The sequence below is a fragment of the Mizuhopecten yessoensis genome, unplaced genomic scaffold (assembly GCF_002113885.1).
Source record: "Mizuhopecten yessoensis strain PY_sf001 unplaced genomic scaffold, ASM211388v2 scaffold523, whole genome shotgun sequence".
Lineage (NCBI taxonomy): Eukaryota > Metazoa > Mollusca > Bivalvia > Pectinida > Pectinidae > Mizuhopecten > Mizuhopecten yessoensis.
This window is the reverse complement of record NW_018403589.1, coordinates 873,960-901,013: the sequence shown is the minus strand read 5'-3', so window position 1 is coordinate 901,013 and position 27,054 is coordinate 873,960. Positions and strand designations below refer to the sequence as shown.

Here is a 27,054-nt window from a genome sequence, read left to right as displayed (position 1 = left end):
AAACTCAACGACTGATCATATATTTCATGGTCAAACACATTACACTGTGCATCTCCGTTAACATATACGGTGTAGCGTCTTTATTGTAAATGGGTATAGTGTAACCTTATAAATAATATTGGGATAACAATATATATATTATAAATTAAAAAAACTAGCTTACAGATACGAGATAATTTATTGAGCTGAGTTCGATATACCAAAATTTCTCGCTGATACTGATGTGATATGCATCTAGTTTTACACGTGATTTACATACCTTGATACTAGTGCACGGGTACTTGTACAGACGAATCCCTCCCTTGCCGTCCCCAGCGGCGATGGTGGTATTACTACGAGATCTGTCCATCACCCTCACCTCATCCTCGTCCTTTAGATTTGTCCACATTCCTTTTTTTTTTACGTGGGAGACAAATATATCGGTATATCACACAACACTATAAGCACATATTACAGCATTTCACAAACACATATTTTATTAGCAGAGAGAGGACCCACTCCAGAAGTTCACAGAATAAATAACTTAGTTTTAAGTCATACCTAGTTTTACACATATATAGGAAAGTAATTTACCTCCGTAAAATATTCAAATCATGTGATAAGATCAGACATACATATGTAATTGATATCGTATCTTAGTCATGTGATATGAAAAATGTCATCTATTGGTGAGGAAATAATATATTGAAATCTCAAAGATACACATATTCTGTTTTTGATTCTTCCCTAGCCTGTTATGGTCTCCTGTGCCATGTTTTACTGTAATACTAAATTTGCTACGGTTATGGTAACAAGAGGTAATGTATATTTGTCCTTTGAAATTGACTTTGATCCATATCATTTTTTTCATTTTGTTTTCGTTTCCTTAGTGACAGTTCAGGCTTATTGAAATGCTATCCTGCGAGTCCACACTTACCAAACACTGGGTAGCCGACTGTCACGTTCTGTGTTTGCCACTCAGCGTCCCTAAAGGTAATTGCCTTACTGGCGACCATGTCAGTCACGTCCCCTGAGGAGTAAAATAATATTAAATTATGCCGTGATAAATAAATTCCCTATTAAAAATGATATTAGTGTGATCTTCACACATCATGTTTTATCATCAGCATTCTTTTATCTTATATCTCGAATTATACAGAGAAACTGTTGGTGTAACATCAGGGATGGTAGTTTTTATGATTTGTTTTCTATTGCGGAATGATACCATATTGATAAAAGGGCTCTAGGCTTAAGACTATCCCAAACCTTATCAATAATTTGTGCATATATGATTATCTCACATAAATATGTGATACATATTTATATATATAACAACATTGTATTTAAACGGTGGACAAAGACTTGTTTGTAACATATTTTGATGTCATTAGTATTTACTCATCTCCATAACACCTGGAAGGGAAGCTGTCGTGTTAGGAGGGTTAGGAGGGAAGCTGTCGTGTTAGGAGGGAACTGTCATGTAAGGAGGGTTAGGAGGGAAGATGTCGTGTTAGGAGGGTTAGGAGGGAAGATGTCGTGTTAGGAAGGAAGCTGTCATGTTAGTAGGGAAGCTGTCATGTTAGGAGGGTTAGGAGGAAAGCTGTCGAGTTAGGACAGTTGTCTTTATATTGACAACATATGATGCCCTATAAAGACGACACGGTTCATTTATTCAAACGGAAGTTGCATTAAGAAAACAGCCTGTATAATAGCAAATGAATTTGTCGTGTATGGACGACAATGCCTGTCTTTCCTCAGGAAAGGAGATATCTCTATCAATACTGTATACGTACAATGGAAATGGTCGTACTCTGACGACATAGTCTGTATGTTATGGCTATTGGTTGTCCAGTCAACATTGATCACAGGAGCAGGGTTGGCCTGTAAAAACACAACAAAATATTGATAAATCAGGGTAATTCATAATATTGTTCAAACCCTAAAGCCGCTGTTTTACAACAAAAACAGCTACAGACATGAACGTATAGTTAATCAACACATACCGATGTAGTATATTCAACACACAGGTCACAAAGAAAGCAAAAAGCTAAGAAATAAACAAAACGACACCCCACGACAATAAAGACATTCATGTTGCAGTATAACCAGCTGACATCCAGATAAACATTAAATAACACCCCCCAAAAGTTCACAATATAATATATATAGCATCTTACATGAGTATCCATTTCATATGAGATTTATGAAACGAGTCTAAAAAAAAAACAATTTAACGAGCCTCTGGCGAGCAAAAATGAAAAATTCGTGACGAGTTTCATAAATTACATATAAAATGGATACTCATGTAAGATGCTATATATATTATATTTTGAACTTTTGGTGTGTGTTATTTAATGTTTAGCGAGTGTAAGATCCTTTTTATCACATACTCAAGATTTGTGGCATTTATTCGTGTAAATCGCCATGTCTAGCTAATACTAAGCATGCCCAAGGTATTACTTATTTTTAAATTGACAGGCAGTTAATATTTTCCCTCTTTACTATCTTTTTTCTATGGTAATACCAAGCGCGCCCAATTTATACCTTGGCATACTGTGAGCATTTCTCATTGACTAGTACCAAGCGCGTTAGGTCATTCCTAGGCTTATACCAAAATGCACAATCTATTTCTAGGCTAGTACCAAGCGGGTCCGATTAAGTCCATTATTCCGGTAGTTCTTAGACTTATTTTGCCGAAATCATTTACTTTTACATGCCGTTTTAGTGTATGAAGGGTAATACCAGATAACTCAACTTGAGTATACTTTGAGACATGATGTTTCTTAAGTGAAAAATATCGTAAAGTAGAAAGTTGACTCTGAGGATTTCAAATATTTTTGTCAGTTACATAACTCTGACTTTATAGTGGTCAGTGCAGTTTGTGACATTACCTTGAAGATGGTATTGTTTCGGATGGCGATCTTAGCTCCGTCGTTGACATCGTTATAGATGTACACACATCCGTCATGGCAGCCCACTGCCAGCGTGTCTCGTTCTGGAACACACGACAAATTAGGTTTTACATACAGGGTCTATAACAAGTTCCCATTAGATATGATTATTATTAAACCTGTTTTAGAAGGGAATTATAACGATTTTGATTGAATGATCATACGATTCACCACCTTTGTACAATCATACTTTTTTTCATCTACCCATACAAATCTAAATCAATATTTTCAGCATGTTAACGTGAATTTAGAAATAGATTTATTGCCACATCTGACGTTATACTAAGGTCCATGAAACATGTAACATATCGGGAATCGATGTGACGTGTTAAACGTTCTACAATAGCAAGATATAACTATGTTATCATTACTGATTTGCATAAACTTACCAGATGGAGCCGCACACACTCACACACCCGTTAAGTTGTTTGAAATATTACACTTTAATCCTTTGTGATATACCAGGTAACATGTCGATCGTTTGTAATATGCAAGTGTTAGACAGAGGTTAAACTTATATCATTTGTAATGCTGTTTCCGCATACACATTTATTAACTTATTTCACTGCATTATTATGAAGACTTTGTTCTATACTTTTAGAATTCCCATTAATCGAATTTGTTTTTGTAATTACATTTGAGGTCACACGTTGACGTACCTGGTGAAATTTTAACACACTCGATGAGCTCTGGAGTCGATCCAACCTTGATGATTGCAATTTCTTCTTTTAATGACGCGGCGAGAACAATGACGAAACCATCGGCTGTTCCAATAGTCAGATAGCGCCCCTTCCTGTCAATATCTATACAGCTGCATGGTTTCTGAATGCAGAAATTTGTTTGTATCAAAGTCTAACAGATTAACCTCCTTGTAAATTAAAGTGCAAGTATTTGTATTAAATTCTTTTAAACGACACATCTATTGAAATGTTATTCAAGTAGGTGCTTTTCAATCAACATTTTCATAGGTGCTTCATTGTTTGCAATCAACAACAATAATAGAAATAACCAACGATCTTATAGATTTTATAACCTTTGATATGGTGTAACATGAAAGGTACTCGTCAAGCTATTAAGAATCCATTTATTTCTGATAGGGAACCATGATCGTGATTTTAAATTTAACAAGTGAAAAGGTAAACTTTCGCCAATTTGTGTAGCAGATATATAAATAATCAAAACCTTTACATTTTACAAATATATTTTCACAATATAAATGGAACAGATTATCAATACAACATGTACAGATATTAAAGTTTGACTCTACCTCAACATTCCTTGTGTACAGTAGTTTATGTTTGTCGGCTGACCATTTCTTGACCGTCCTGTCCATTGAGGCTGAGAAGAAGGAGTTTTCTCTAGGATGGGACACCACGGATGATACGGTGTCGCAGTGGCCCTGTGGTAGGAGGGTGACAGTTATAGACAATGAAACTTCTATCAAACGTACGTTGTTCTTAGGAATAAGTTTCTGTTTAGTAGCCCTGTGGTAGGGTGCCAGTTATAAACAGTGAAAACTCTATCAAACGTACGTTGTTCTTAGGAATAAGTTTCTGTTTAGTAGCCCTGTGGTAGGGTGCCAGTTATAAACAATGAAAACTCTATCAAACGTACGTTGTTCTTAGAAATAAGTTTCTGAGGAGTGGCCCTGTGGTAGGGTGACAGTTATAGACAATGAAAGCTCTATCAAACGTACATTGCCCTTCAGGAATAAGTTTCTTAGAAATGGCCCTGTGGGAGTGTGCGAGTTATAGACAATGAAAGCTCTATCAAACGTACATTGTTCTAAGGAATAAGATGGATATTATTTTCTGAGGAATGGCAATATGTTCATTTATTCCATTGAAACATGAAGTTCTGATGTTAGAAATCAAATTCAAAGTAGTCTTGCTCAATATTTAAGTGTGTTAGATACGGCTCGAAATGAAATTAAAAGAGAACAAAACAAAACAAAACCCCCACAAAAACAAAGAACACAAAATAAAAAACTGTAATTATGAACTCACCTCTATGTGTTTTTTTAGCTTGTCTTCAAATGATCCCTCTAGTAAACATGAGTTGGTAGTACCGATATAGAACACAGGCTTGCCTCCCTCTGGCATAGACTTGTCTTTCAAAACAATGGACGCCACGTCCCCGACACCATCAGCTAGCTGTAAATAACCATCAGATTACCATATGAAATTCAGTCAGGAATTAACATTTTATGTTAGTTTGACTTTTAACTTCGTTACTATACTTACAAAGTATTACAGAAAGGAACAAGTGCCTTCCAAAGTGACATATACCAGTTGTTGTTGTTTTTAAATAGTACTGCGACATTTTGCCCAAAACGTTGGAAAATCTTTATTTTCGGTCGCAAAACCATCAACATAACGTTTTCAACACATTTGAAACACTATCATATGACATTTGGAAAGATATTAGCAAATCCTTTCCAGAAGATAAGACACTTTATACTCCTTAGTCCTTAATCACTTGGAAGAGATATGCATCACTAGCATTTCAATGAGCAAGAAGAATCAAAACATCAATCGTGAAGCGAGACACAATATGCCTAAAACTGCAGAGGACACATTCTCGCTAAAACTACAGGGGTAACAGTATCTCCAAGCCATTTGTTGACGGCTATCTCTACAATACACGTTCTCTCTAAATATTCAGGGGTAACGACATCCCTTGATCTACTGCAGATGATTATCTCTGAACCTGCAAAAGATACATTCTCACTTTAAATATGTAGGGGTAACATTATTAGCATGATTATTTTTTTGGGATAAAATGAACGAGCAGTTTGGTGCCCAATAAAAAGAAGAAATGAAGATCACTTAAAAGTGACGATTGGGTAATCAATTGGGGCTTATAGAAACCTGTACACCGTATGAATCGTGGCCTTACCATTCGATCTTGTACCCAGGATATACGACATACCAACTGTTTTTGTATAGATGACTTACCAGCCGTTCTCGGGTCTTCCTGTAATGGTTGTTGTTAGTGTTCCAAGCCTTGAATTCTTTGCCTCCCCCAGAAATCAGAGTAGAGTCGGGCAACAGACACAGACTGTTCACAGCTCTCTAAAAAACATAAACAATCCGCATTTCTGTCACCTGTTTACTGGATAACAAAGGCTATAGTGATTGTGCTTGGTGTCTTTAGAAACCGTTAAAAGTTAAAAGTACATGTTGGATTCAATTATCAAAACTGAAATTAATTATCAACAAAATATATATTCACTTGAGCTATGATTAACAACATGTGAATTATAATTCTTGAAAATGACAATTTGCGAGTTCGTGGTTACATGAAGCATGTCGTGGAATAAAGATCTGAACCTAATTAACCATGAGAAATACCTGATTTGTAAAGTACTTTTACAGGTTTAACTAGGTCTATTAAATATATAAACATACATCAAAGCTAGGTTTAATTAATGTCCTTTAAATCAACAAGAAAATCCCAAAGTGTCAACTATACCGTAATTCGAATTCAAACTTGATAAAACTAGTGCAAATATGAACAAAGGAAAGATTCATATGGAGACCATTGAAAAGACCGAGTGTTCCAGTGGGGTAAGCGTCTTCTGCTTCTTCGACGTCACCCATCATGTAATATTACATGTAAGTAGAATAGAATTTATGTGTGAATGGGGGTACTAACAATGTAACCAAAAGATATACGAATAAGCATAATACTAAACATCGAACCCCTTGTAGTACAAGGAAACGAGACATATTTGATAATGAATTCATGACGATGCTTCCGCTAGATCCGAAAATAACCGTCAGCATAACACAAATAGGTTTAATTAATGTCATTTATCTACCACCTACTTCACTTTTTATGTTTAAGACGGTATTGAAACTGCCGCAATCATCACTCAACTTTGTTTTTCAATGTACTTTAACCACCAATTGTATCATATAACTAGACTGTTCATGATAACGCAAGTTCTGTAACAGAACAAACACTCACGTGATGGCGGTCCGGAAGTACTGTAAGGAACCGGAAGACCAGAGTTGCGCGATCAACTGCCCACACAATGACGGATCCCGTGGTATCTCCTGTCACCACGTCGCCGTTTGGAGGAAAGGCAATGGACGTTATCTCGCGAGAGTCTTCAGTCTAAAAGAAGGGTTCGGAATTACAAATGCTAGGAAACGGAACAAAGTGGTATTTAAAATTTCGATTACAAACTCAGATGAAAAATTCTCAAAACGTAAGTTCATTCTAACTGAACGATCCCACTGATAAAAATACAGACAAATGAATCAACAACACTTTTGCTTTATATTATAAAATCACTCATCTTACAAAATCCAAAAAAATAATGCTTATCTACCAAAGAAAGGTGAACAAAGGCCACACACATGTGATAGCACCTTTAGATTTAATCAGCCAGAAAATTACACTGTACCAGCTGTTTCGTCCTAGGACTCATTGGTGATGTTAGGGACCAAAGAGTTCGAAATCTTAATGGGTCTAATCTTCTGTTGGAACGTACTATAATTATATGAATTTCAAAACTTGGAGGAGTATTTGTTAATTTAAAAAGGAGTAAAGTGTGAAAACTATGAACAGTGCCACTAATCAAATGGTATCACATACTTAATGTGAGTGGTTATACTAGCAGACTCCTATTATGAGGACTAAGATGTTTTTGTTCTTGAGCAGATGTGTTAATCTACATAACACGCCACTTTCCTTGTTCTGTACTTACCACGAAGGTACCGCTATCCTTGTCCCGGAGCAGACGACCATCAGTATCGCGAACTGGGTCCCAAAACAGTTTCCAAAAATAGAGATGTTGATCACCATAGGTGATGAGAATTGTGTCGTCAAACGGGTAGAAGCACGCATGCGATACATATCTTGATGTTGTCTGTAATGGAGGTGGGAGCATGCGTTACATTATTTATATGTCAATATGATAATTCGGTATAACGTTAGATTATGCTTAAATATATATATATATATATATATATATATACATCTGTTATCATTTTGTGAATAAAGCAAAAACCGACACGAAACGTTGATTAAATTGGCAACTGTCCAAATTAAAACCATTTACACCAGAATACTACGAGTTTATTCTATATTAATCTACAACTAACATTATGTGCTTTTGTTTTTATAATTCCTCTTTGGTTAAGCGGTACATACAATAAAGAGTGCCCGAGGCAAAACATCCAGTCGCAGTACCGGGAAAAAATAAACAAAAAACCCAGGCATATACTGCACCCTAAATAGAATAGTATGTTTACTTTCTCAACCATTCAGAAACAGTTTATCGTCATGACAGCGCACAAGGACGAACTCAGTCCTCAAAACGGATAAGATCGAGAATCAATACGAACAAAAGGAAAGTCTACATGATCCCCACAGAACCTAGCGGCAAAATCAATGCTCCAAATGCTTTGTCTAATAGTGTGAGGGCTTGTATGTTACTATCAAGAAAAGGAAAGCTAAAGAAATGAAACCATCACGTTGGTTTTGAATTATAATAGTGAAATGACAATTATTTTCATTCTTTAGGTAAGGTCCATGTACGAAGCTGATTATAGTTTTGTAGTATCACTAAATATAAATTTTGAATTAATGGTTACAACATAAACTATCACTGCTCAATATCTCCTACAGTACCGACAAGGTCCATTGTTCTAGAACACAGGGAACGCAGCAGAAAATACACAAAGAAACAAGTACTTTGGCCAAAATATACATGCCTGCACGCCATATTCAGAAATCTTCCAAATTACCCAAACTTGAAATACTTGTCTGTATATTAATATATCAGAAGAGAAAAGCACATTTTGATTATCACACCGATAAGAAGTGCAATGACAGATAATGAATATCGTAGAAATTGTCTGCCCACATCGGTATAAGGAAGAAATATTGAAACCTCACAGAAATGAAAAAGAAATCACTAATAATAAATAACTCCAACATTAAACAAAGTAAGAGCTGTTTACCCGAGTTAAATTATGAATGTTTTAGTGGGTTATGTTCAAACTAATAACTCCCCAGTGGGGCAATCAAGGGTCCACTAACGTGGGGCAGAGCTAGCTAAGGACGGTTAAACAAAGGTTTGGTCTAAAACCACCAGCAACTCTCAGAGACGTCATTTTGAAATCTCTGCACTAGTTACGATGAGTATAAAAAACCCAGATTGGGATTTAACACCTTCTTGGGTATACACATAGTTCTGTTTCTTGTCACATTACATCTCCAGCACATACGCAGGGATACACACATACGGAGATATTAACCAGGTGGCACACGACTAGTAGTTAGCGACTGATAAGGCGGCTCCTGCGAATTCCTAAAAATTGTATTGATTAATGTATATGCTAATTGTATTAATTTTATATCTATGTACTGTAAAGCGCTTTTGAGTGGCTTATGTTAGCTAGATAGGGCGCTATATCAAATGTTGTATATTATTATTATTATAAATTGATTATATTAAGAATTACTGGCCTAAATAAACCAATAACGTTCAGAGAAGATGTTTCAACTTCACCATACATAACACTAATTGTCTAATGAAATGCATTTTTAAAGAAAATGTGTATTTAGTTGGAAGCAGCGTAAATGTAAAAACTCATGTTCAAACAAACATTTATCGCCATAATGTCATTATCTGATAGTTTTGTATCTTAATAGAAATTTCCTATTCAAGAGATTAGTTAAAAATACTGTTTAAATTATTTACATTAGTTCTGACTATAACTGGCAATTGTAATGATGATTGTCCCATTTTCAATATCCGTCAATACACTGCATGAACAAATATCTGGCTTGTTTTCAGATAAATAACGCTAAGTAACATGCAATGTATATCTTTGTTGTCAAGGTTTAAAGTGTTGATTTAACATTTGAGTAAAACTGAAATACTATCGTATTATCTATTTTGTAAAGAAAATATAACATCTTGATCGGCTGTAATTATAACCCGAACAAAACATGGTGCATCGTTTCTATAAACGATGGTATGTGTTAGACTAAACAATTTGTTTTCTAAACAGTGAACTACCAACAGACGAAATATCAACGTAAGTTTGTGAGGGAGAGCGGGATTCAAGACACACACCGACCATCGGAAACAGACACCACATAATGTACAGCATGATGCTGCGTAAAGAAAACTCTCTTATAACAAGAAACAGGTGAGAGATAAAGGGGACAGACTCAAAGCATCCCATCGTGTTTAATGACATCCATAACAAAAGGTAAGACAGGACCTAATTCATGGCATATCACATTAATGCATGCCTGGATGTGTCAAGCATGCATCAGGGTTAAGGTAGAAATATCAGAATGATAAGATTAAGGAAAAAATCAAAACAATTATTATCACTTTTGTTAAAAATACATCATTTTCGAATCTAAGGTTGTCGGCAGTTCATTAATCTGTGTTATAATATTAATGAAAATAAATTTTAATAATAATATAATACCGGAACTTGATTAATTTTCATTCTGTTTCTGTGTCTATCTTTTTTTTTTTTTTTTTTTTATAAAAAATGCATTGTATGTTACAACCGACAGAAAGTTGAAAGACCAGCATGCAATGTTAGCATTCGTTCAAGGTCATTAGTGTTATCAGTTAGTGACTGGTTTTATCGTGAGGGACGGTCGTCTTTGATTCAAAAAGTGAAAAGATGTCAACAACATTGGGTAACGTGACGTTTCATTCGCAAGCCCTGAGCCTGATACGAACCTTCTGCTTTAATAAAACGAAACACAGAAAATAATTCAAAATACAACAATCACACAGTTAAATACACAGATATATTTGTTTACATATGCAATTTTTTTCCAATAGAAACTTATGATAAAAAAATAATTAACAACAGAATAGGAAATTAATTGTTACCAGTGTTGTTAATGGTTAAATACTGAATTTAGTGTATTTACATCTATCAGCAATGAATATATTTTATTGATGGAGAGTTAATTTTGTCGTCAGATTATTGTTTTTCCGTTATTGGCTAAAGCTAAATAACAACTTTTCATTTTTTCTCTTAATGTCCTTGTCTGTACAAGAAAACTAGAAAATATTGTTTACCTGATTCACTTAAGTAGACATATGTCACTTATGTAGCGGGAAAAATTCAGTGATAAAAAAACCGCGTTCTTTATTGGTTAACGAGAATATTTTAATAAAACAATACTTCAAAAATTGAATATTCAATCAAATTACGGTTGCGTTGTTTTAAAAATGTTAAAATTTCAATGATTGAATGTCCCCTTCTAATATCCTCAACAATAAAAAAAGTTTCTTATTCAAATAAGGTAAGGAGGTGTATAATAATTTATTAATGTTTTGCATTATTCAAAGTATTATTTCACAGAGAATAAGAAAGTTTTTATAGTTGTGTGATGAAAATCTTAACCATAGCCTAACATAGCATTTCTGGGAGGAAACTGAACAAAAGTACGAAACAATAGCGAGTCTCCATATAACCGCATACTTACTGTGGTCTTTGCTAATAGTCGTTTCCGGTTCCACTCCCATACTGTGAGCACGTGCTTTTCACTGCTTTCTACTGCGCATAACAGGACGCCATCACGCTAACAATACAACCATATAAAACATTATTTAGGGTAATAATATAAGCAGTCAGTGCAGCCATACCTTATGGTTAAATGGGTTAATATGATATACTGATAATACAAGTTTACGGTATAATACAAATCCTGCAATACAAATATACAATTAAACGAACTAATAAGAATTGATAAAACTTGATAAATTATGAAATGACATAATGGAAAGATTCAAAATATTGAATGCATTCTTCAAACGTATGTCAGTCTGTGTGTTTTATATAGTATTTTCTTGGAACGTTCCAAGGGAAACTATGAGTATATATATATTAATTTCAAGGTTATCTTTATCTCTAAATTCATGTTTCAGACGAACTTCCGTATTTAATTGGCTTCAATGAATTTGGATTTTAAGAAATTTTAAACCACATTTTGAGAACCTTAAGTAGCAATACGTGTCAAAATTATCATCTATATAATGGGTTCCCCTACCCTGTATTACACCGTTCCTCAAGCTAAACTTTAACATATATCCATCCATATTTTATACCACCACTTCTAGTGCCTACTTTCCTTAAATCTGTTTTTCAAATTGTATAGCATCATTTCTGATGTTGACCTTAAATCACCAGGTTTAACCAGGTGTAAAAGAATAATTCAATATGCTAAGCTGAAATCATGCAAAAAGCAAATATGAGGTAAACCGTGACTTATCTTAAGAAAACAATGTAAGCAAAACTGATCACATTATATTTCAACACGTGATTTGACTCAAACATTGTATTATCAAATAAACTAAAATGTCGTCTTTATGTAACAGGTCTACTTACATAAACGGAAAAGTTGACTGCGGATACACCGCACGAGAATATTCCAACACCCAGTATGACCTGTGTGCTGAGAGTCCGTCCGTCCCAAATACGGATATGTGCCTGGAGGGGAGAGTACAATACATATTGAGACGTTGTGTGTCATCCATGTTATAGGCGTGTACAAAAATCTCAAGATTAAACTTTTATTCCATTATAATTACGGAAATTGAAAGGTCTGTTTAAACTGTCAATATAGTCCTAGTTATATATTAATTTCGTTTGCCTACCAATTTCTAACCAAAAAATAACATGGAAAGAAAAATAAGTTTTCCAATATTTTGTATGTGATGTTCATATTATATTACCACTCTAAAAGTACACTGGAGTAACGCATTAATCCTGAAACGTAAAGTATAATATACATGCAGTACTAGTTAGATTTGACTAGGATAATCAATAGATCGAATAAGACCCTTACCACGTCTTCAGGTCCCGACCCTGCCTTCTGTCCTGTCGCTATCCATCGTCCTTCTGGGTGTATGGCCATACTACAAGTGTAAATCCACCATAAGTAAAGTATTAGCCCAAAGGTTCCCTGGTGTTAATATGAACGCATTGTATGATCCTTCACATTCTCACTTAATGACTTTAAGAGGTGTACTATGCAAAGTCCATATAGACATAGTCGATAAGGAGAACTGAAATAGATTTTCTTCTCGACTTCTTATATTTCAAAACTCCGGTTTATCCATTATCTTTACTCTATTGCTATCATTTTCACCATGTCGTTCTTGAATCTAACGACAAAGCAAAGCGTATCCAGTCTACAAACTAGTAAACTACGTGATTCCCTCCGTTGGCACCAGTAATACTCACTATATGATTCTCTCCGTTGGCACCAGGAATACTCACTATGTGATTTCCTCCGTCGGTACCAGGAATACTCACTATGTGATTTCCTCCGAGTGCATTAGGTGTACTCACTATGTGATTCCATTCGTTGGCACCAGGAATACTCACTATGTGATTCCATTCGTTGGCACCAGGAATACTCACTACTAACTATGTGATTCCCTTCGTTGGCACCAGGAATACTCACTATGTGATTCCCTTCGTCGGTACCAGGAATACTCACTATGTGATTCCATTCGTTGGCACCAGGAATACTCACTATGTGATTCCATTCTTTGGCACCAGGAATACTCACTATGTGATTCCCTTCGTTGGCACCAAGAATACTCACTACTAACTATGTGATTCCCTTCGTTGGCACCAGGAATACTCACTATGTAATTTTCTCCGCTGGCACCAGGAATACTCACTATGTGATTCCTTTCGTTGGCACCAGGGATACTCTCTATGTGATTCCATCCGTTGGCACGAGGAATACTCACTATATGATTCCCTCCGTTGGCACCAGGAATACTCACTATGTGATTCCCTCCGTTGGCACCAGGAATACTCACTATGTGATTCCCTCCGTTGGTACCAGGAATACTCACTATGTGATTTCCTCCGTTGGTACCAGGAATACTCACTATGCGATTCCCTTCGTTGGCACCAGGAATACTCACTATGTGATTCCCTTCGTTGGCACCAGGAATCCTTACCATGTTATTTCCCCTGTATGTGCTAGGTATATTTACCATGTGATTTCCTCTGTATGAGCTAGGTATACTTCCCATGTTATTTCCTCTGTATGAACTAGGTTTACTTACCATGTTATTTCCTCTGTATGAGCTAGGTATACTTACCATGTGATTTCCTCTGTATGAGCTAGGTATACTTACTACATGTATGTTATGTCCTGTGTGTGCTAGGTATACTTACCATGTGATTTCCTTTGTATGAGCTAGATATACTTCCAATGTTATTTCCTCTGTATGAACTAGGTATACTTACCATGTTATTTCCTCTGTATGAGCTAGATATACTTAACATGTTATTTCCTCTGTGTGCGCTATGTAAGCTCACCATGTTATTTCCCCTGTATGAGTAGGTATACTACCATGTTATTTCCTCTTTATGAGCTAGATATACTTACCATGTTATTTCCTCTGTAATAGCTAGATATACTTACCTTGTTATTTCCTCTGTATGAGCTAGATATACTTACCTTGTTATTTCCTCAGTATGAGCTAGGTATACTTACCATATGATTCCCTCTGTATGAGCTAGGTATGATATACTTCCAATGTTATTTCCTCTGTATGAACTAGATATACTTACCTTGTTATTTCCTCTGTATGAGCTAGGTATACTTACCATGTTATTTCCTCTGTAAGAGCTAGATATACTTACCTTGTTATTTCCTCTGTATGAGCTAGGTATACTTACCATGTGATTCCCTCTGTATGAGCTAGGTATACTACCATGTTATTTCCTCTGTATGAGCTAGATATACTAACCATGTTATTTCCTCTGTATGTGCTAGATATACTTACCATGTTATTTCCTCTGTATGAGCTAGATATACTTACCTTGTTATTTCCTCTGTATGAGCTAGGTATACTTACCATGTTATTTCCTCTGTATGAGCTAGGTATACTACCATGTGATTCCCTCTGTATGAGCTAGGTATTCTACCATGTTATTTCCTCTGTATGAGCTAGGTAGACTACCATGTTATTTCCTCTGTGTATGCTAGCTATACTACCATGTTATTTCCTCTGGTAGAACTAGGTATACCAACCATGTTATTTCCTCTGTGTGCGCTATGTAAACTCACCATGTTATTTCCTCTGTATGAGTAGGTATACTACCATGTTATTTCCTCTGTATGAGCTAGATATACCTACCATGTTATTTCCTCTGTGTGCGCTATGTAAACTCACCATGTTATTTCCTCTGTATGAGATAGGTATACTACCATGTTATTTCCTCTGTATGAGCTAGATATACTTACCTTGTTATTTCCTCTGTATGAGCTAGGTATACTTAACATGTGATTCCCTCTGTATGAGCTAGGTATACTTCCCATGTGATTCCCTCTGTATGAGCCAGGTATACTTACCATGTGAATCCCTCTGTATGAGCTAGGTTTACTTATCATGTGATTCCCTCTGTATGAGCTAGGTATACTTCCCATGTGATTCCCTCTGTATGAGCCAGGTATACTTACCATGTGAATCCCTCTGTATGATCTAGGTATACTTATCATGTGATTCCCTCTGTATGAGCTAGGTATAATACCATGTTATTTCCTCTGTATGAGCTAGGTATATTACCATGTTATTTCCTCTGTATGAGCTAGGTATCCTACCATGTTATTTCCTCTGTATGAGCTAGGTAGACTACCATGTTATTTCCTCTGTGTATGCTAGCTATACTACCATGTTATTTCCTCTGGTAGAACTAGGTATACCAACCATGTTATTTCCTCTGTATGAGATAGGTATACTACCATGTTATTTCCTCTGTATGAGCTAGGTAGACTACCATGTTATTTCCTCTGTGTATGCTAGCTATACTACCATGTTATTTCCTCTGGTAGAACTAGGTATACCAACCATGTTATTTCCTCTGTATGAGCTAGGTATACTTACCATGTGATTCCCTCTGTATGAGCTAGGTATACTTACCATGTGAATCCCTCTGTATGAGCTAGGTATACTTATCATGTGATTCCCTCTGTATGAGCTAGGAATACTTACCATGTGAATCCCTCTGTATGAGCTAGGTATACTTATCATGTGATTCCCTATGTTATTTCCTCTGTATGAGCTAGGTATACTACCATATTATTTCCTCTGTATAAGCTAGGTATACTACCATGTTATTTCCTCTGTTAGAACTAGGTATACCAACCATGTTATTTCCTCTGTGTGCGCTATGTAAACTCACCATGTGATTTCCTCTGTATGTGCTAGGTAGAAGCGCTGGTGATCGAATGTTCTATTGTAGAAGACTACCGCTGCGTCCATGTAGCATACGAGCTCGCCGGTTCTGTGGTAAAGCATCAGGCTCGTGCTGTTGTCGTTAGAGCGGTACCCATATCTAAAGGCTTGTTAAGGGTGGTATGACTTAGAAATGACTGATTTATCTGTTTTTGTGTGTGTATGTCACAATTTCATCTATAATTTTTTAAGCTCTAAATCAAGAACAAAGGAAACCATAATAATAATAATAATAATTCGAGGTTCTTATATTCCGTCTTTTCGTATTGCAGAGTAATCTGCTCTTGTGAGCAGGGATTGATTGTTACGTCATTAGTTTGTGTTAGAAAATTACGTCGTTTTCTCAAAAATTCATGACGTTACTCTCACAAACAAATGGCGTAACAATCAATACCTGCTCACAAGATCAGATAACTCTGCAATACGAAAAGACGGAATATACCGCTTTATCACAACCTAGTTCGTAGGTCGTCTCAAAGCGGTTGAGACCCCTGAAAAAGTACAAGGTGAATATGACCAGGTGTTCCTGAAGGGACATCGACCACAACCGCCATGTTAATGTAGGTCAAATCCAAAGAAGTTCGTTTCATCATAATCGTGTTTAATGGGAACTCCGTTCTATTGCTCTATGTAATCAATAAACCAAAGATATCTAAGCAAAACAATTGTTTCAGAAATGAAGGTACATATTTTGATACATTATAATTACTCAAGACTTAAGTGAATGGGGTAAATTTTCTAGGATACAGCCATTCCAGTATGAGTTTCTCGTTGGGTCTGGAGCGATCATCTGGTGCAGGTTTCTCCGGCTGGAAATATTCTGTAAACATAATTATTTTACATAAATAAATGACTTATTGTTCAAAGCGAAACAAAACTTGGAAGAATTAGCATTCAATTTAGAGATGTGCTAACTTACAATTCTAACAAACAGGTATGCTCATAGATGTTACCAATGCAAAGGACAATGACAGGCAATGTGAATGTAAAATGCAATCAGTTGTTAATGGAAATGTCTACTGTTGTTGTTTAGCTGGTTTGTATAGTGAAACTGCTCATGTTAAGGACTTTGTTACACCGCAGGCAAAACAATAGAGAGTTTCATCGTAGTATTTTGTAATTGCAATTACCTCCCCTTAATTTCGTTTTAAATATAACTGTAGTGGGACTGGGGTTGACGAGGTAGCTGAATTGGCTAGACCAGCAATCTTGGTCTGGTCAATTTGCATTTTTTACACCAAGAATATTATGGTTGATTACATTTCTGTTTATTTTATCTTAATTTTTTTCCCCAGAAACGTCATATGTACAGTTTTTGACAGAGCTACGGGTACCCATAATACCTTTTCACAGATACATCTAGATTTGTAAACATTATTGGTAGGTGAATGTGTATAATACCAATGTTATTTACATATTCACTCCTCTATCATTACAGTTTAACATCAGAACTACCCATATTAAATATTTTTTCTACTTATGTTAACTTATATCATGTGTAGGTCACGTACATTTAAACTTGTACTGACCTTTATACTTCCCACGTATTCGAACTTTGACCCTTTTAGCACTGTCCTCGTCGTTATCCAGTGTGTTGTCGAATGATACCTCCTCAAGGGGGTTGTCCCATCCGTTACTCTCCTCAGTATCGAGGTATCCGCTCTGATCAATGTCAACACTGTAATCTTCGTACTCCTGCACATCTGTCAAAACAAAAATCAAAAGCCTCATTATGGCACTTGTAAAAAAACTGAAATGGTAACGTATTTGTTTTAGGAAAGCACGTGAATAATGTATGATGCAAGTCCCCCAATCCATCAAAATGAATTATTCTCTACTAGAACACATTGCTACAAAATAACTTCCATTACGATTCACCGGTGAAATACGGGAAACGGTAAAAATGATAGCTTTACTGCAGTGTAAAATACGGGGAATTATAAGTATGATAAAGTGACAGTTTGACTAACAATGTAATACAGTGTAATATCATTGTGATATGATGTACTAGTCACTGCAGTGTAATACGTGGAATTATAACTATGATAAAGTGACAGTTTGACTAACAATGTAATACAGAGTAATATCATTGTGATATAATGTACTAGTCACTGCAGTGTATTATGGGGAATTATAACTATGATAAAGTGACAGTTTGACTAACAACGTAATATCATTGTGATATAATGTACTAGTCACTGCAGTGTGATATGGGGAATTATAACTATGATAAAGTGACAGTTTGACCAACAACGTAATATCATTTTGATTCGATGTTCTAGTCACTGCAGTATAATATGGGGAATTATAACTATGATAAAGTGACAGTTTGACTAACAATGTAATATCATTGTGATATGATGTTCTAGTCACTGCAGTGTAATATGGGGTATTATAACTATGATAAAGTGATAGTTTGACTAACAATGTAATACAATGTAATATCATTGTGATATGATGCACTAGTCACTGCAGTGTAATATGGGGAATTATAACTATGATAAAGGGACAGTTTGACTAACAATGTAATACAGTGGTATATCATTGTGATATTATGTACTAGTCGCTGCAGTGTAATATGGGGAATTATAACTATGATAAAGTGACAGTTGGACTAACAATGTAATACAGTGTAATATCATTGAGATATGATGTTCTAGTCACTGCAGTGTAATATGGGGAATTATAACTATGATAAAGTGACAGTTTGACTAACAATGTAATACAGTGTAATATCATTGTAATATAATGCTCTAGTAACTGCAGTGTAATATGGGGAATTACAACTATGATAAAGTGACAGTTTGACTAACAATGTAATACAGTGTAATATCATTGTGATATAATGTTTTAGTCAATGCAGTGTATTATGGGGAATTATAACTATGATAAAGTGACAGTTTGACTAACAATGTAATATCATTGTGATATGATGTTCTAGTCACTGCAGTGTAATATGGGGAATTACAACTATGATAAAGTGACAGTTTGACTAACAATGTAATACAGTGTAATATCATTGTGATATAATGTTTTAGTCACTGCAGTGTATTATGGGGGTATTATAACTATGATAAAGTGACAGTCTGACTAACAATGTAATACAGTGTAATATCATTGTGATATAATGTTCTAGTCACTGCAGTGTAATATGGGGAATTATAACTATGATAAAGTGACAGTTTGACTAACAATGTAATACAGTGTAATATCATTGTGATATGATGTACTAGTAACTGCAGTGTATTATGGGGTATTACAACTATGATAAAGTGACAGTTTGACTAACAATGTAATACAATGTAATATCATTGTGATATGATGTTCTAGTCACTGCAGTGTAATATGGGGAAGTATAACTATGATAAAGTGACAGTTTGACTAACAATGTAATACAATGTAATATCATTGTGATATGATGTTCTAGTCACTGCAGCGTAATATGGGGAATTATAACTATGATAAAGTGACAGTTTGACTAACAACGTAATACAATGTAATATCATTGTGATATAATGTTCTAGTCACTGCAGTGTAATATGGGGTATCATAACCATTTTGAAAACATTACAGTCACTGTAGTGTAACACAGAGTTATATCCTCATGATGAAATGTTACAGTCACTGCAGTATACAACGGGGTATCATAATAACGATAAAATTGTAATACTGAAGTTCAGATATAGCAGATCTGATATATCTAAAGATAATTATGACGTGATACTACAAAGACAACATGTCTATGTGAGGTTTAACCAAATGTCCCCAAACAAGCTAATTTCTAGAATCCAAATTCAATGATCTGCTGTTTTAGGGAGCATATCAAAGATGTTTCTTATTCGTGAAAATTTTCGACTTTTCACGGGAAACAACTGACTTCCTTCTTTGTATCATCTTATCATATCATATTCGTGAGTATATATAAGAAAATCTAAAGCAAACCACTTAATATTCTCTGTGTAAAAGAAATTTGATGCAGCATGTTAGCAACTGGAGTTGCCTTCCTGCTCCTGATTCGTCCAGTCATCACACAAATTGTCAAAATTCTGCAGTCAAGCTAATGCATGCAAAGGGCACTTGAATCTGGAATCAGGTGTTTTATAAACAAAGTATCTGAGTTAAAACGAATTGTGTATGACGACTGTAACATGATATGAAGGACAGGTTTTATCCGCATACGGTTATTGTTGTGGAGAACTGAAATATTAATGTGACGAACCAGTTACGCGTCCATTTTCGATCGGGTAGAAAACATCTCCCACTCTTTTGTTTAAATTATTATCTGCGATATACGTCAATGTGGCTACCCGGACCAAAATTCCTCCCAGGGGATTTACTGGGGGCGATAACAAATATAATGGCATTACAATTGATACCGTCCCTATAAATATTTAACTCTTTATTCCTCATTGACTTCGAAACATACACAACGCGACATGTTACCTGTCACTCTGTAGTGACCTCTGGTTGGTTTCCACAAGTACTGATGATATACAAATAGTCCATGTATTTATCAAAATCAATGGAAATATTCCTATGATTTTTGAAAGATAAACATTGTTTTCGTTGGGCGTTTAAAACAGCAAAACAAGGACAACAGAAATTTATTTCCGTTCAATAGGAAAACCGGACGGAAACCTACCATTTGAATATGAACGTTTTATGGACTTTGCCCTTTTCTATTGACATTGATATTTACTAAGAATGGCAGCAGTTAGCTATTCAGCTATTATAAATCCATGGAGTTAAATGTATTTTAAACAAACAATTGTATTTGAACACCTGTCTCACTTGAATACCAATACACTAAGGGTAATATAAATGATCACTGTGTCATGAAATGATTCACTTGGTTGCAATTATATCTCGGCTTTACCTAGTTAATGAAAGGTATTCACAACTAATCGATACCCACCTGTTTAAGTAGTTCCCACTGAATACTATGGTTATATCTTATTAGTGTAGTACATACCGTCAAATAAAACAAACTAGTTGTAATTATATTTAGTGAAGTGTGTAGTAGTAAACAATACCAACTAATATTTGTTATTATACGTAGCAACGTAAATAGTATTATATTATCCATGGTAAGTATAGTAAATGTACAAATTATCGTTAATATAGTTAGTGTTTTAATTACAGATAGTGTAGTTCTCGCTATAAGGTTCACCAATTAGTATACGTAATAGTGTGCTTAGTACGTAACATACGACTTTACTTTCTGACTATACAAAAGCGTTTCGACAAAACAATATCACAATTTATAGTTATAGATTTTATAGCTAAGTATTTTAATTAAGGAAATACACTGTTTTAATTACACTTTATCATTAATTATACATTTCCTATCATCATTGACTGTTTTTAGATAGTGTTCATGTGAATACTCGTTACTATAAAGTCACCATAAAAAACCTGAAAAACTGTTTTTGTTTTGCTGTTTTAAAATATCTCACTGGCCTGTTGATAAATCTAACACGGCTGTGTTTTAACATAGCTAACCATAATCAAAGGATTTCTGCATTTTTTTCTGCCGACTCCCCCTACTGGCCACGGATTCGTTACTAGAATTGCTGCTGGGAGCGGTCCGTTTCTGACCTGAAGCTTCCGATGCGGGAGACAGCTCCTCGCCACAAATTATAAACTCGTCCACAGTCTTGTACTCTCGGAACAGCTGGGAGTATGACGTCACCTGTAAAAAGGAACAACATATAACGTCACTGAGAGAGGAAGCGTGTTTCCGGTTAAAATTTAAAAAGAATGTTCTATTAATATAGCATGTCCAATAATATGGTCAAATCCCACTCTACAAATATATTTGTGTGAATATGTGCTTTATACCAGAGGCCCAGAGGGCCTGTATCGCTCACCTGGATATCTAAGCAATTATGACAAAATATTCTCCAAATCAGATCCAAGTGATTATGCAGCATATATGTATTAAAATTTTCATGCCCAGAAACTTTATGTATGGTTATGGGGTGGGGTTCTCAACTGTTTCAAAGTTGTTACTCAAAAGTTGTGACCAGACCCCAGGATCAATTCTAATATCATGACTGCATTCGTCTCTTTTTGCCCATTATTTGTATTCATAGTTTTGGGGTGGGGATCTCGACTGTTTCTAAGTTATGACTCAGGGGTTAAGTCTGCAAGGGTGGGACAGACCCTGGGGTCAATTCTAATATCATGACTGCATTCCCGTCTTTATGACCAAAAATTGTATATATAGTTTTGGGTTTGGGATCTAAACCATTTCGAAGTTACATGTATAACCCAGGGATTAAGTCTCCAAGAGTGGCGCAGACCCAAAGGCCATCCTGGAAGCATATGCACATTCATCTCTTTATACTCAGCAATTGTATACATGGTTATAGGGTGGGGATCTCAACTGTTTTAAAGTTATGACCCAGGGACTATGTCTCCAAGGGTGGGGCTAGACCCTAGGGTCATCCTGGAAGCAAATGTGCAATATTCTCTTTATACTCAGCAATTGTATAAATGGTTATACAGTTGGGATCTCAACCATTTCCATGTAATACACTTTTTTTTTGACCCCACTCCTTATCCCGGGGGGTTCGCCCCACCATTTGTACAATTTGGAATCCCCACCACCTAAGGATGCTTCCAGTCCAATATGGTGGATATCCATCACTTAGTTCCAGAGAAGAAGTCGCTTAAAGCAACATAGCCAAATTGCCCCCTTTTGGCCCCGCCCCTCAGCACCCTGGAGGGTCAGCCCTACCATTTGTACAATTTTGAATCCCCATCACCTAAGGATGCTTCCAGTCCAATATGGTTGATTTCCATCACTTAGTTCCAGAGAAGAAGTCGCTAAAAGCAATATAGCCAAATTGCCCCTCTTTGGCCCCGCCCCTCGCCCAGCTGGGGTGTGGGGGGTGGGGGTCAGCCCCACCATTTGTTCAAGTTTGAATCCCCACCATCTAGGGATGCTTCCAGTCCAATATGGTTGATATCCATGACTTGGTTCCAGAGAAGAAGTCCCTTAAAGCAATATAGCCGAATTGACCGCTTTTGGCCCCGCCCCTCACCTATCTGGGGGGTCAGCCGCACCATTTGTATAAGATTGAATCCCCACTACCTAGAGATGCTTCCAGTCCAAATTGGTTGATATCCATCACTTCGTTCCAGAGAAGAAGTCGCTTAAAGCAATATAGCCAAATTGCCCCTCTTTGGCCCCGCCCCTCGCCCAGCTGGGGGGTGGGGGGTGGGGGTCAGCCCCTCCATTTGTTCAAGTTTGAATCCCCACCATCTAGGGATGCTTCCAGTCCAATATGGTTGATATCCATGACTTGGTTCCAGAGAAGAAGTCCCTTAAAGCAATATAGCCGAATTGACCGCTTTTGGCCCCGCCCCTCACCTATCTGGGGGGTCAGCCGCACCATTTGTATAAGATTGAATCCCCACTACCTAGAGATGCTTCCAGTCCAAATTGGTTGATATCCATCACTTCGTTCCAGAGAAGAAGTCGCTTAAAGCAATATAGCCAAATTGCCCCCTTTTGGCCCGCCCCTCAGCCCCCTGTGGGGTCAGCCCCACCATTTGTACAATTTTGAATCCCCGCCACCTAGGGATGCTTCCAGTCAAATTTAGTTAAATTCCAATTATTCGTTAGGAAGAAGTCGTTTAAAGCAACTGTTGACGTACAGACGACGGACGACGGACAGACGACGGACGGACGCCACAGTATTGCATAAGCTCACCTTGGTCCAGGTGAGCTAATAAATGAATCAGACAAAAATCTACATTTTGTAACGTTCAGAACTATATCAACAAGAGAATACTGATGTGTTAACCGAACCGTAATTCGAACTCGAAATTAGTTAACATAGGGGAAAAAAAACAAAAAACGGTAAGATATGCATGGAGACATCTGAAAAGCACCTGGTGAAACCAGGTATAATAAGGGCTTTGTTTTGTATGTGAGGAAATGATGTCCACGATTGACCTTATACAACAATTGACCTTATACAATAATTGATCTTATACAATAATTGACCTTATACAATACTTGATCTTATACAATAATTGACCTTCTACCACAACACGCTGTGTTATTCCACACTCAGTTATTGTATAAACACGCAAACTGTTAGATAAATATGAGTTATATACCACACGTGGTATATGACCTTCAAGAGTTTTGATTGGTCGAGAAGATGAACTTTGACCGGAACGACTTTTTCCACGCGCTTTTTGCCACATGCTGTTTTGTTTACGTCGTCTGCTGTCAACATCCGACAAATGTTGGTGACTTTGTGAGGTTTTGCAGAAAAGGGGGGTTATTAAGGCAATATTAACAGAAGTTGATACTTCAAGATTTGATCGTTAGTTTCAGGCAAAATTGCTACAGACGCTCGATATCGTTTCGACGTCACACCGTCGCGTGTCCAGGTCGTGAAACCAAAACAAGATCTGTCACAGTGTCGGAAAATATTTCGTTCCCCCAACGTCTCGTTATCGCTATTTGGACGGCCTGACTATGGCTGAACTTTCACAATAAACGTCAACCATAGAACCGTCACGAAGAAACGTAGGACTATGGTTTTGGACATTGACAGCGATACGTTCGTCTTCATTACTTGGCGGGAGGCAGACTTCGCATACGTGCATGTAGTCCGTGGTTAATTTATATAAATTAATGCAATACTACTACTTTCAATATTTAAAGTCGTTTATCTATTATATTTTGTCATGAAGCTGGTGCCGAAACATTAATTTTGACAATTATTTAATTTAAAAAAAAGAAGTAATTTTTGAATATTAAAGAGTGACTTTTTACATATGGATAATATCACTACGCCAGCCTTGTCAACAAACACATGTTTGTATGTTATTTCCGACTGATCATGAGACTGTGGTAGGAACAGATCACACGACTCGTGGTTGTTGAGTATGGTATTTATTTTACTCTCGTTAGTTAATTTTCAAAAGTTACAAAAAGACACTCGCTAAAACTCGTGTATTTTGTAACTTTTGAAAATTAACTAACTCGAGTGAAATAAATACCATACTCAACAACCACTCGTTGTGTAACCTCTATTTATACAATAATTGATCTTATACAATAATTGACCTTATACAATAATTGACCTTATACAATAATTGATCTTAAACAATAAATGACCTTATACAATAATTGATCTTAAACACATTTCCGTTTCTGGGATTTACAGGTTAAGTGTCTAGCAGAGCTGACGATTAAACGTTTTTTATAAGGATTCTCGTAAGTTTCGTAATCAAATATTACTGATATTCTTAAATATTTTAATACAGAAATATGGTTTGCTAGTTCTTCAAATTCCGACACACAAAACAATAACAAAAATGAGAAAGTATGAGTTTCCGTGCTTATCTTTTTGCGAGCAATGTAATACATAAGGACCAAGTTATTTAAGATTCTGTCTGTCCATATAGTTGAATTTGGTTTCGACACCGGGGTCACGATAGACTGACCTGTGTTTGGTTTCATTATAGATTTCAAGCTGATCTTTTTTTTAGGATGTTAAAAATAATCAACTCTTAAAATAAATAAAATTCTGAATGTTTTTGTTTGGCCTTTTGTCTGGCGTGGTTTTTAACAAAAATTAAACCGCACTTGAAGTTAAATTCCAATTGATAGTAGTAGTATCTCGCTGCTTTAGACCGTTCATAAAATTCTCTCGTAGCATTGCATTATTGATAATACTGAGATCGCCAGTTACAGTATGTCAAGCCGGGGTATGGTTGTATGGAAATTTGGAACAAGAACATGCTGAATGAGGAGTGAGTATAACGTCATTTAAATTCAGCTGTTGTCATTGATGCTTAAAACTTATAAATCTTCCACTAGCAACTCATTCAAGAGATATCCAACATTTCCATATTTTATTAATGAACTATTGACTTGAGAGTACGTTCACCATTACATTTACGCATTTCTCTCTTGTTTATTTACGTAGTGGTTCTCATGTTGATTTACGTAGCGTTAATTCTTCTTCAAGAACTCTCCTGAAAACATGAACTTTGTACTGTTTTTCTTAGGAAAGTTACTAATAGCTTGATTTGATCCGCCAATTATATCATCATATTTCACAAAATTTATTCATAAAACAATTTGTTTACGCGAAAATATTGGTACCACTTTGTACTTCTGATTCAGCATTCCTCTGGCGTTTGTTTGTGTTATCCGTTCAGAGTACACTCTATTGACTTCAGGCTAAACACGATTAGGTGTGAGCGGCTGTCCTTGTTGATGTTAAGCGAATGTATCACTCTGAATCCCAAAAGACAAGTTTTCATATAAAGTTGATAGCAACCAATAGGTGTCTACACGGTAAAAATTGGAATTCGTGACGAGGTTAATTAAACAATGAACCGCACCTGTCTCCAGGGATCAGCACTACTTCTTGCTTTCATTATTTGATGAGTGCATACTATCACACAGACATGAAAAACATAAGTGGAATAGCCTTGTCATTTATTCCAATCGCATCATCTGTCGTTCACTCTGATTATAATCAGTCTTCATCGTGTTCTGGTTTACCATCTTACTGAATAATTGATTGATGCTGTTATTGTTTACTCGGGGGTGATGGGGTTATATATCTTTTGTAATATGTACGTATAGGGGATATATAAAATCTGCCCTAAGGTGAAGCATTAGGTTTTGAAATCAAAGGTAGAAATTCCATATTCTAAAACCTACATAATAGTTTTACATTTCCTGTTAACCCGACAGTGCTTCATCTATACGAATGTTTCTTAAACTCGTTTCTTCCAAATCTCAAGAGATAGAATTCCATTAAGACCTTTAATTCTTAAGTCTTAATTATATTTGTTTATTTTTATTTTTATTTTTTT

At 36.0% G+C, this 27,054-nt stretch overlaps 1 protein-coding gene across 5 annotated transcripts in view; it reads right to left on the bottom strand.

Annotated features, from left to right (window-relative positions):
• LOC110450297 (echinoderm microtubule-associated protein-like 2) overlaps positions 1–27,054 on the bottom strand; it is an 86,581-nt gene that overhangs the window by 423 nt on the left and 59,104 nt on the right. For 4 of the 5 annotated variants that reach the window (XM_021497765.1, XM_021497756.1, XM_021497779.1 and 1 more), the window contains 17 exons: positions 21,697–21,886; positions 17,724–17,897; positions 16,942–17,014; positions 16,142–16,294; positions 12,777–12,846; positions 12,317–12,418; positions 11,415–11,510; positions 7,648–7,809; positions 6,903–7,052; positions 5,888–6,004; positions 4,937–5,083; positions 4,198–4,329; positions 3,590–3,752; positions 2,871–2,974; positions 1,773–1,860; positions 917–1,009; positions 260–390 (listed from right to left, as the gene is read on the bottom strand). In XM_021497765.1, coding sequence (XP_021353440.1) covers positions 260–390; positions 917–1,009; positions 1,773–1,860; positions 2,871–2,974; positions 3,590–3,752; positions 4,198–4,329; positions 4,937–5,083; positions 5,888–6,004; positions 6,903–7,052; positions 7,648–7,809; positions 11,415–11,510; positions 12,317–12,418; positions 12,777–12,846; positions 16,142–16,294; positions 16,942–17,014; positions 17,724–17,897; positions 21,697–21,886 — 2,145 coding nt within the window. The remainder of the gene's footprint in view (positions 1–259; positions 391–916; positions 1,010–1,772; positions 1,861–2,870; positions 2,975–3,589; positions 3,753–4,197; positions 4,330–4,936; positions 5,084–5,887; positions 6,005–6,902; positions 7,053–7,647; positions 7,810–11,414; positions 11,511–12,316; positions 12,419–12,776; positions 12,847–16,141; positions 16,295–16,941; positions 17,015–17,723; positions 17,898–21,696; positions 21,887–27,054) is intronic. The other variant, XM_021497772.1, reaches the window with a different exon arrangement.